The following is a 12,196-nucleotide window of genomic DNA, read 5'->3' as shown; positions in this document are numbered from 1 at the left end:
TTCTGCATAATCGTTGGTCACTGGTGTGAAGTCAACGTCTTGGATTCGCCTTACTAATTTTTGTCTGATCTAGTTTTAACCATCACAGACTAGTAGATATTTTGTATCTTCAATGTTTGTCACACCCTTCAGTATGTGTTCCACCAACACAAAACAGGGTGTGAGGCCTTCAACACCACTTATTATCATCACAGAATGCCATATTTACACCCTTAAAGGGGTTCTGTGGACTGCTCAACTAAAACAAAAAACGACACTTACCTGGGGCTTCTATCGGCTCCCTGCAGCTGTAATGTCCTACGCCGTCCTCCTCCGATGCTCTATTCCCCGCCACAGCTTCCGGTCTAATCACGCGACTAATTACACTGCAGCTGTGCGGCCATCAACAGGAGCTTACTGCGCAGGCAAAGTACAAGAAAACTCCGTACTGCGTCTGCGCCGCAAGCTCCCGATGACGCGCGCGGGACCAAGCATTATTCGTCTTGTTAGACGAATATTAGATGGGGTCCGGCGGCGGGGAACCGAGGATTATAGGAGGATGGGGTGGGACATGACAGCTGCAGGGGGCAGATAGAAGCCCCATTTAAGCGTCGTTTTTTGCTTATTTGAGCAGTCCACAGAACCCCTTAGGTACTCATGCTTTGTTCTATCTGGTAGCAGGTCGACCTTTAGATAGATCCCTCTTTGATTAAATTTGATCAGAGAGGGATCTATGGCTGCCCACGCACTGCACATCGCTTTGCAATAGATTTCAGCAGGATGTTAATGCAGGATTATGTCATTTTTTATGCAAATGCATGCAGCTTAAAAAACGACCAATAAGATAATGGTGCCTCTGTTCAAAACAGAGGAACCAGATAAGGATGAAATAGTTAAAAAACGTTTAAAAAGGGGGAGATAATGGTGGACTCAACTCTCACAAGCAGACACACGATCAGTTATTCACTGAAAAATATCTTTATTCAAATAGACCCCAGAGTAATAGCGCTATTACTCTAGAGTCTATTTGAATAAAGATATTTTTCAGGGAATAACTGATCATTTGTCTACTTGTGGGAGGTGAGGCCACCACTACCTCCCCCTTTGTAAACAGTTTTTAACAATTTCATCCTTATCTGGTGCCTCTGTTTTGAACAATTGTTTATTTTAGGCTGTTTGTTATGCGGATTTCTAAACCCCAGAGCATTCTGGGATACCAGCTATGTTTTTTGTACTGGCTTAATGCCTGGTACACACCAAACAATTTCCCATCAGATAGACAGGTTGAAACGATTATTTCCAACAGGTCCAATCTGATTTTCCATAATTTTCTCTGATCACATTTTTGTATAGAAGTGATCAAAAAATTGATGTCGGAAATAATCAATTCAACTGATTTATCTGACTGGAAATTGCATGGTGTGTACCAGGCATGACATCTATCAGTAGACAAGCATTCCGCAAAGATCACCTGCCAGTACTAAAGATGTTGCCTCCTTTAATACATTTCAGAAAGTGAATCAGAGAAGGGAATGATTTTACAATGGGCAAACTGACTAAATAATCTACAAAAGAATATCCTAAAAATAATACATTGTATTCATTATGTTGTTTTGGTTACAGTTCCTCTTTAACTTTTAGTTTTACTTTAGATTTACTCAATATTGTGTTCACACAGGCAGCAGAGTCCACAGCCAGCATGGGAAGTCTAGCTCCACTGACAACACTTCTTCTCTTCATTGGTATGTATAATCTGATTTTTGCATCAGAGTATGTAAGTCTAATTCTATATCATAGAGCTGTTGTGTTATTTTATATGAGGATAGATGGGCAACCACAATAAAAGAGGGATTCTGCAGGGAAAAATTGTCCAAAAGTCCAACAGAACAGACACGCAGATAAACATACGTGCATTCTTAATACGCATTTCATTAGCAACTTATGCTGGGAATACACGGTTCGTTTTTGCCTTCGTTTAAACCTTCGTTTCGATTGTGCCTTTTGTCCTTTTCGATCCCGAAATAATCGGTCATACGGTTAATATCACCACCCACGGTTTCGTTTTTTTTTTCGATTCTGATGGTTTCGTTTTTCCAATGATCGAAGGCTGCAAAGAAACGAAACGAAAATCCCTTTTTACAGGGACGGACTAGCATAAACGAATATATAATCGATCTGAACAGCCATCAAGCCTACCAATGGCTCGATTAGATGGATAAAGAGAGATAATATCAAACATGTTCGATCACTAGTCGTTCGTTTTTGGGGTCTATTAATCGAAACTATAATGAGATTATGACTATTTTCACATACGTTTTCAACACTCGATTCGTTTACCGAACGAATCGAAGGTTTAAACGAAGGCAAAAACGAACCGTGTATTCCCAGCATTAGGTACCTAGGTAACGTGGATCTCGCTAAGTGCGCAACACACACGAAAGGCATGAGTACCGGTAAAACTGATGAGCACTACCTGCTGGATATTAAATATGCCTCAAGGAGTTAATTGACCAGGTTGGGGTTAATTTGCAGGCAGGAAAAAAAAACTTTATTTTCACATTGTGCCACTATTTGCTACTTTTTTACCTTCTTTTAACTTTACAAACTTTTTTTATTGACTTCTTTTAAATGATTTCTGCTATTTGCCATAGCAGCAATCATTCACTCTCTGAGCGAGTATCCGCACATGAGCATGTGTACGAGCGCTGATAAAGGGAGAGCATGCGTATATGCATGGAAATACGTAGCTGCATTTAACAAGGGATGGGAATTTCACATCCAAGAAGCCACAGCAGGGTTGTTTTTTTGTTGTTTTTTACCTTGCAGCATGTCCAATCAATACATGCAACCAATTTTAACTCGATTTGGTCCCATCATCAATCGGGCATGCTCTTGTCGGCACCAATTTTCATCTGATCCAATTATAATAATTGAATTGGATGATCGATCGATGCCAAGTCGCCTGATTATTGACACCTTAAGAATAACTATAGAGAAGTAATAACGTAACAACCTGAACCTAAACCAAAGAGTTTAATTTACCTAGGGCTTCTACCAGCCCCCCGCAGCCTTCCTGTGCCCGTGCCGGTCCTCAACAATCCTCCAGTCCCCCAACGCGGCTTAGTTTCATTTCTGCCGACTAATTAGTCAGCAGGCCACTGCGCCTGCTCAACCCTGGCTATGTGCAGCCTCATTTGCGCTCCCATTGGCAAGAGCATCCTGCGCAGGAACAGTAGGAGGTTTTTTCTTACTGCACATGCGCAGGGCATACTCACCGACGGGAGCGCAAATGAGGATGTGCGTGGCCAGGGCCGTGCAGGCGCAGTGGCCCGCCGACTATTAGCCGGCAGAAACAAAACTAAGCCGCGGCAAGGGACCAGAGGATCATTGAAAACCGGCACAGGCACAGGGTGGCTGCAGGGGGTTGGTAGAAGTCCCAGATAAGTTAAACTCTTTTTCTTTCCTTTGCTTTATATTCAATTTAAGGGCTGGAGTAATAAGATAATACTCTCACTGTGAAAACATATAACTTCATGTTAATATAACAAGCTTCTTTAGTGAATTAACACTTAAAGGACCACTGTTGAGAAAATCTTAAAATTTTAAATATATGTAAACATTTACAGATAAGTACGTTTATTCCAGAGTAAAATGAGCCATAAATGAATTACTTTTCTCCTATGTTGCTGTCACTTACCGTAAGTAGTAGAAATCTGACAGAACCGACGGGTTTTGGACTAGCCCATCTTCTCATGGAGGTTCCTGGGGTGTTCTTTATTTTCAAAAGCACTTCGTGAATGGCAGTTGCTCCGTCCAACTGCCAAAAAAAGTATAGGGTGAGCAGGGAGGCTGGCCAGCATCTTTGTATAAATCTATTTCAGGGAGTGCCTTTATAAAGAATAAAGGCCATGCTGAGAATCCCCTATGGAGAGATGGACTAGCCCAAAACCTGTTGGTAATGTCAGATGTCTACTACTTACTGTAGGTTACAGCAAAATAGGAGAAAAGTAAAGAAAAGTAAATTACTTCTTATTTGTATGTATTCATATATTTGAAATTTTATGGTTTTCTCAATAGTGGTCCATTAAAATAACAATCGATGTGTGGTGATAAGTTTTCACTTGCCTTATCATCAGCGCGATCTTAGTGAATTGTGGCCATTATTTGTAAGTTGATTTTGTGGAGTCCTGTGTTAAACATGGGGTGAAACATATATAAATGTTTTACTTTTAGACAACTCTAAGTTTGGCCATATACTGTAAACCTATTTGGTTGTTTTCAAGTTCACTGACCTATTCAAATGTTTTGAACAACTTATGGCAGTTTATACACTGCTGTAATATTTAACAACAAAAATGTGTAATAAAAAAAAAACAGAACTGTATATTTTGTACATGAAGACAACTTTGTTTGTATGCCTGAAACGTTGTAACTTGAGTTGTTTGTAAGTATTGGACCAGCTGTATTTTATTTGACAATTGTTTGTGATGGAATTGATGTTGAAAGGCATGAATGAATGATAAAGGTATAATACTAGTGGAAAAGATTTGTCAATGAGATGCCAATATGTCCAATAGGGATGGTCAGAAACGCCCATTTCAGATTCTGTAGAAATTCCAATTTCCCTCAAAGCCAATTTCCGTTTTTACGATTTTCATTTTTCTGTCTTTTCGATTTCCATTTTTCAGTTTCCGATTTTGCGTTTCTTCCAATTTTCTATGTGTATTTTATTTGTCCTTTTTTGCCTCAGAGAATGCTAAAATGAAAAAAAAGATCAGAAAAATGGAAAATCAGAAAGTCTTGTGATTGCTCGACAATCACCGCGATGATCAGATTTTTTGCAGAAAAATTCTGCAAAAATTCTCTGATTGGGCCAATGCTTCCGAGGTCTGTGATTGGGCTAAGAGTTGCGGTAAATTGGATTTCCGCGGAATTACGATTTCCGTTTTCTGAATTCCAATAGGCAATGCGGAAATTTCAATTCCACGGAATCCAAATGAGCGTCCCTAATGTCCAAGTTGAGGCAAACTTCATGCTAATGTTATATAAACTTATGCACCTCAGAAACAGCTGCTGCATTTGATTAATCCATTTCCATTTAATTTGACTAAAATGTATGGCCACCTTATCCTAACATTTGTATAGCGCTTTTCTCCTGTTGAACTCAAAGCGCTCAAGAGCTGCAGCCACTATGGGCCCAAGGACTTCTTACTGAATAGGTACTGACCCTAGCCTGGATTCGAATCCTGGTCTCCCATGTCAAAGACAGAGCCCTTAAAGCGGAATATAACCCTGCATTTCAACTTTGCTCTAAAACATTATTTACAGTATATTATATGCAACCAGCATTTTTTTTTTTACTAGACCAGCATTGGAAGGGTTACACAGGGCTTTAAAGTCCCTGGAGATTTTTGCAGACGCATCCGAACTTCAGTTAGATACTTTTTGTTTACAAATAAGTGCTTATTGTGACTCATCTCTCTCACTGAGAAGGAGCTTGGAGGACAGCCAAAGAGTGTGTAACTGTTTGTCAATAGATACATCTAACTAAATAGAATGTAACTATCTGAACGTCTGCACGGAACTTAAAACCTCTGTGTTTAACCCTTCCAATGCTGGTCTACTAAAAAAAAATGCTTTTTGCATATAATATGCTGTAAATAATGTTTTAGAGCAAAGTTGAAATGCAGGGTTATATTCCGCTTTAAACAGTACACAAAATGTGTATCAATTTGTATCTATCACATTGACCACCCTGAAAGGGATAGGATAGGATGAAAAGTGGGGGAAAAAGTTTGAATTAAATAGGAGATAAGATGAGTGAGAAGGTTGTAGAGAACAGGTAATAAGGAAGGCCATGGAGATTAGAGAGGGCAGCCTTTGTATAAAGATCATCAAGTAAACAGTTGCTCTAAACAAATACACATTTTCATTTCTGCTATTTACTGGTAATATTTTTCTAGCTCATAAAATAACTTTCAAAAATATATTTTTGTAAAAAAAAAATTATGTTTTACCAAATGTAATACATAGAACAAACAAAACATAATCAACATACATTGCTCTAAGGATACTGAAAGGATAACATGTATAAAAAAAATAATTAATACAACTAATACATTAAATACAAAAAAAAATAATAATAAACAGTTAGCTATAGAACAGTGATTAGTTACAAGACATAATGCCCTGTGACAATAAATGTTGTCTCAAAATGGCTTCCTCTAAGCACTCTGCTGCACTAAGATGAAAGCTGTTTCTTCAAACTCATCTTTCTGGTTTTCAAGGTGAAAAATTGATAACCAAAGGCATGTGATAAAACAAAAGGAGTCTGTATTTCCTCCCGCAATGTGTACATTTTTCACAAAATGAATGTTACCTTGCCCAAGGCTTTTGTAAATAGTGTTATTGTTCATTTTCAGGTATGCTGGTGACCTTTTCCTGTGCTGCTAATGGGCCCATGGTAAGTGTGCAGCTGCATTCAGACATGTCTCTTCGTCAATAGATATTGCAGGAAATAGAAGAAAAAAATAAAAGCAAAGTAAGAATACAAAACAACAGTATAGGTTTGAAGACACTATTACAAGCCCAGGGCAGAGTACACCGACAGAAGCAGAACAGTGGTTGCAGCACTTGGTCACCGAATCAAATCTGGGTCTGCTCTGCACACTATCGGCAAATAAATTGTTCTCCTGTGTTTGTGTGGGTTTCCTCTGGGCGCTCTGATTTCCTCCATGTCACCAAAACATAAAAAATGATTGGCTTTGCCAAAAAATTGGCCTTACACTATGATGGACATATGACATCCTGATGGATAGTTAATGACATGACTATGTACTCTGTAAAGTGCTGCAGAAGATTTTTTGCAGTACTATATTAATACATAAAATAATATGGTAGGAGGAACTGTAACCAAGGATTGAACTTCATCCCAATCAGTAGCTGATACCCATTTTCCCATGAGAAATCTTTACCTTTTCTTGAACAGATCATCAGGGGGGTCTATATGGCTGATATTGTGGTGAAACCCCTCCCACAGTGTGATGTCATGACCATGGTTCTTACAGTTTCCTGTCTGTGAGCCTTATAGGATCGTGGGAAATAACAACTATTTCCAACTGCATAACAACCAGTATCTCGCTCTGTGCATATGTATATCTATTAAAAAAAAACAAAAAACAATCTTATAACCTATCGCATTGTTAGGGGGTGTGGTTAGAGATAATGCCAGTTGGTGCTGTCTGTTTTTTTTCATGCCTGCCAGTAGTAAAGATGATTACGTGCAGGCTGATTATGGATCAAACAACAATAGATCTCTCTTCTATTTTTTAACTTCTCACTTTGCATTATATTGATTTTTTTTTTAATCTTTCCCCAAAGTTCCTCTTTGAATATCTTTGGCTCCCCAACTGGCATTTACACATTAGTGTAATCATGGCAAACTATGGTCCTACCTTGCTATTCTGTACCCTAATAAGATTAGATGTGTATGTCCAGGTTCCCACTTGAGCTGGACCTCCCAGTGGGAGCGGACAGTGTAGTGTCCATTCTGATGGTCTGTTGTGGTCGGGTAACCGGGTTGTTGCCCGGAGCAGATGCGTTTCAACCATAGGTATATGGAGAACGCATTCGTTCTCCAGTAAAGGTTGCAGACCACACAACGGATGTCTTGCAGACTAAAGGTGGCCACTAATGATCCAATCTTTTTCATCCAATCTTACTAAATATATGTAGTATAAAGTTAAATTGAATTAATATATTGAATGAATGATTTAGAGTCCCTTATATTACATAGAAATGGTAAGATTGGATGAGAAAGGTTGGATCATTAGTGGCCACCATGAGTGTGAAGATATGCTATTTATAAAAAATAAAGGATCAGTTGGCAGACAAAAAGAAAAGTTCACTTTCCACTATAGTGGGAACACAGCCTTAAAGGAAACATCCAAGCTTAAAAAAACAAACAAACTCCACTTACCTGGGGCTTCCTCCAGCCCCTGCGATCCGTTTGATTTCTTTCTCCTCATCTGTTTTAACTCATGACTTATCTTTCCTTATATGTTTATCTCATGAATTAGTTCCCCTTATCAGTTTAAAGTGTACCTGTTATGGTGACAACAAGATGATTTTTACTTACCTCAGGCTTGTTCCAGCCCCCTGTGTCCTTCCGGGCCCCTCCGTTCTGCTATTGTCAGCCCCGGTAAAGACAGCGACTGGCTCCCATGGTTAGGAGCATTCAGCATCTACACAGTCACATGCCTTAACTAACTGCTGCAGTTACATGTGAGCATGATGGAGGAGATGCGCAGATCAGAACAGGGAATGCGCAGTATCCACGGCTGTAACTAGAGGGGAGCAGAGCTGTAAGAAGGGCTCCAACTACTAACCTTCCCTTCCTCCCATAAAGAGGTCCATCCTTCAGATCAGGTGTTTTGTGGCTACACTTGTTATGGGTGTGATAATCATGATGGCCACACTTGTTTTATGACCCTTGTGAGATGGGGCCCCCAAGGCCATGAAGAGCACCAAGGGAAGGCAAGGGAAGGGGTGTGGACATTGGGGGTGGGTGGGCATCAAAGTTTTATTGGGGGGCCCTATGAATTGTAGTTATGCCACTGGACAGCAGCCCCTGGGTCACGGACTTTCATTTGGCTGCAACAACACATTGGATTGGACCAGGAGGACACCAAGGGAGCTGACAGACTAGGGGGGCTAAAAGAAGCTCCAGTTAAAGGGGCACTATGGCAAAGTCCCATAGGGCTTAATGGACGCTGCGCGCGTGCGTGCGCGGTTGTGCGCGCAAAGTTTTGCACGCGGAAAATTCGCGCGAGTTTCTTCTTATCATGCCTAAACTGAGTTTAGGCGTGATAAAGGGCTTTTCACTCGCGTGCAAACACTTTGCACCGCTTTGTGAATCAGGCCCATTGTATTTTAATCTTTTCCGGGTCAAAATGTTCACTTCCTGACTTGCGTCCGGGAGTGAATGTAAAAACCGCTCTGAAAAAGCATTTAGAAAATCACTTTTAAAAAAACGCATCGCCTACCCAAGCGTCGGGAAAGGAAAAAAAAACTGCCTCAAAAAAAGGCCAACGCGGACGGAACGCAATGTGAACAAGGCCTAAGTGCTTTTGAAAATAAATAAATCCTTGAGAATCCCCCATGAAGAGATGGACTAGTCAAAAACCTGTCGCTTCTGTCAGATTTCTACTACCTACTGTAAGCGACAGCACCATAGGAGAAAAGTATTGTATGGCTCATTTTACTCTGGAAAAAACCTACTTCTTATTTGTATATAATGTTTGCACATATTTTCAATTTTACAGTTTTTCGCCATAGTGCCCCTTTAAGTGAAAATCGTCTTGACCTCCGCCATCCTCTCACCCCCATCTCAGGCTTACTTTAATTAATGAATTAGCTTTCCTTATAGATGAGATGATGAGGTGGAAAGATGAGTTAGCCACTTGCCGACCGCACACTCATACCGTGCGGCGGCAAAGTGGTAGCTGGAGGACCAGCGACGCACATCTGCGTCGCCAGGTACCTCCCTAATTAATCAGGAAAGGCCGCTCGCGCAAGTGGCCATTGTTTCCTGTTAGATCATGGAGCGGGTCTCCGTGAATAGCCTGCGAGCCGCTGATCGCGGCTCGCAGACTAAATGTAGACGCAGGAGACGTTTGTCTCCTTTGTTTACATTGAGCGTCGCTGCTGCTACAACAGCGCCGTAAGGCAGATCGGCGATCCCTGACCAATCAGCGGCCGGGGATCACCGCCTTGTGACAGAGGACAGCCTGTCACAGGCTGCACAGGACGGATAGCGTCCTGTGCAGCCCCGATCACCAGGGGTGAGAGGGAGGAAAGGGAGGGGGGGGATTTTGCCATGGAGGGGGGCTTTGAGGTGCCCCCCCCCCCCGCAACACCCAGGCAGGCAGGAGCGATCAGACCCCCCCTGCACATCATCCCCATAGGGGGAAAAAAAGGGGGGTGATCTGATCGCTCTGCCTGCAACCTGATCTGTGCTGGGGGATGCAGAGCCCACCCAGCACAGATCATAAAAAACCATGCTGGTCCTTAAGGGGGGGTAAAGGCTGAGACCCCAAGTGGTTAATTCAAGAGAAAAGCTTTGTGAACCAACCCCTTTCATAGGCAAACGCAGGGGGGGATTACTGCTGCCCAGAATCCTCCCTCAGACCAGCGCCAGTGCAGTGTCTGGGAACTGGCACAAGTTGAGACACCAGAATATCTACAGGTATCCTGCAGCTCACAGCACTGCCCCTTCTTTCCCTGCTACAGTTGACTTTGGATGTAGCAGCAGTGTGTGTACAGAGCATGGAGCAACTTTGGTGTGTGAATGCTTCACTTTCCCCTTCATTACCAATGTCGGCTGCCCTCTTTTTCTTTTTTTCTATATCTGTATCCAAACTGCTCCTGATCGATCCCATTGTTGGTCGGTGAGGAAATTGCATTATGTGTACCCAGCATGATGTCCTACCATATTATTATACTATACTAGTAGACCCAAGCCCGTTTAAAAATGGGCTCTAGGGTCTGTTTCTCGCCGCCTCCAGCTGCATGTTACTGCGCACTCCCGCCGCACACGTGCACACGCACCTGCCGCGCGCACACCCGGCCGCCCGCTCACACGCCTGCCCGACTCCCTGGCCCCGTCCTCCTATCTCTATGAGGCTGGGTCCAAGCTGCTCACATGCGCAGTAGCAAAAAGCACGGACCAGCTACACAGAGACAGCACACACAGGGACACTGGGGTTTTATTACTGAGGATTGTGGGTGGCTGAGGGAGACCTTTCAGGAATACCCCCCTTGAAAATCCTGGGTTTGCCCCTGGCTTTTACTAGTATATGTTTTACTAACATATTTTTTTCTGTTTTTTCCTATAGTGTCCTGGTCCTATAAATGGTAAGTTTTCAGTTCAGTCGATTTCTTTACACAGTCAAAGCTCTCTAAAACGTTGTGTACTCATCTGAGTTTATTTCTCTCCACAGAGACCGCTCTATGTAGTAATATAACCAGGTAAGCATTACTGTGAATGTTTTCCTTTGTGTACAGGAGAAGGGACAAGGTCCTCCAGCACCCGAGGCTGAGACACCAAAGTGCGCCCCTCCATCCCTCCCACCCCAGCTGTCACACACTGATTGCTATTCAGAGCAGGGACAAGGTCCTCCAGCACCCAAGGCTGAGACAGCAAAGTGTGCCCCTCCATCCCTCCCACCCCAGCTGTCACACACTGATTGCTATTAGACTAAGAGGGCCACAGGCCCCACAACCTCCCCAACACCTTAATATCTAGTTATCTGGCTTGCAGTCACTGCCATGTATCCCCTTTTCTTATTTCTTTCTGCTTCATACACAATTAGGAATGACAGCTGAATGAATTGTGCACCCCCTCCAACACTGCGCCCTGAGGCTGGAGCCTCTCCAGCCTATACCTCGGCCCGGCCCTGGGTCGTGGTATATTCAAGGGGGAGAAAATAGTTTCAAATGAACATCTTTGTCTGGTCTAAAAGACGTCTGTTCACTATTGCCATCAACTTCTTCAGTTTAAATGATGATTGTTATTACGGTATTATCATCAATTTATATAGCGCCATCATCTGCTGTGGCGCTGTACCAGCGTAAACGCAAACGAGGAAACATGAAAATACAGATGATGATGTACATAAAATACAGACATTGGTAGAAAATATAGACAATACAGTATATAAGTTACACTTGTGTAGAGATGGACAACACCTTCCGAGACACAAAAGGGAGAGGACACTGCCCCTGCAAGCTTATAAACGAGGTTGACCTGAACCAGAGGCGTAGCAATAGGGGTTGCAAAGGTTGTGACCGCATCGGGGCTCTTGGGCCAGAGGGGCCCCGAAGGGCCCTCCCTCAACTGCAGTATTAGCTCTTTATTAGTCCTGTGCTCATATTAATTACTTTTATAGATACTTTGAATAGTGGTAATCAAAAATAAACTGTCCCCCATCCCCTTCTTGCACCTCTGACACTGTAGTTGCCATTGGCAGGTTTTGGTGCGCCATATGAATTGCTATGTATAGAGTGCTTGGGGGGCCCCATTGTAAAACTTGCATCGGGGCCCACAGCTCCTTAACTACGCCACTGACCTGAATTCATTGGCATGCTCCAGACAGTATATCAAGGCTAACCCAGGGAACATGTCAATTATTTTTATGCAAATTGTGCAATGTGTGTT

General features: G+C 42.4%; 1 protein-coding gene and 1 long non-coding RNA gene across 2 annotated transcripts in view; one reads left to right on the top strand and one right to left on the bottom strand.

The window, feature by feature from the left end:
* Positions 1-4,399: 4,399 nt before the first annotated feature.
* Positions 4,400-7,133, bottom strand: LOC137524387 (uncharacterized). The gene is made up of 3 exons (XR_011022666.1): positions 6,954-7,133; positions 6,359-6,472; positions 4,400-4,735 (listed from the first exon to the last, which is right to left on the bottom strand). It is a non-coding gene; the product is annotated as an uncharacterized lncRNA (long non-coding RNA).
* A 2,445-nt stretch (positions 7,134-9,578) lies between these two features.
* MSLN (mesothelin) overlaps positions 9,579-12,196 on the top strand; it is a 90,041-nt gene continuing 87,423 nt past the window's right edge. Inside the window, exons 1-2 of the mRNA XM_068247290.1 lie at positions 9,579-9,651; positions 10,875-10,893. Coding sequence (XP_068103391.1) covers positions 9,579-9,651; positions 10,875-10,893 — 92 coding nt within the window. The remainder of the gene's footprint in view (positions 9,652-10,874; positions 10,894-12,196) is intronic.

Source organism: Hyperolius riggenbachi, chromosome 7 (genome assembly GCF_040937935.1).
Source record: "Hyperolius riggenbachi isolate aHypRig1 chromosome 7, aHypRig1.pri, whole genome shotgun sequence".
Classification (NCBI taxonomy): Eukaryota; Metazoa; Chordata; class Amphibia; order Anura; family Hyperoliidae; genus Hyperolius; species Hyperolius riggenbachi.
Note: the sequence above shows the minus strand (reverse complement) of the source record. Positions and strands in the feature narration are given on the sequence as shown.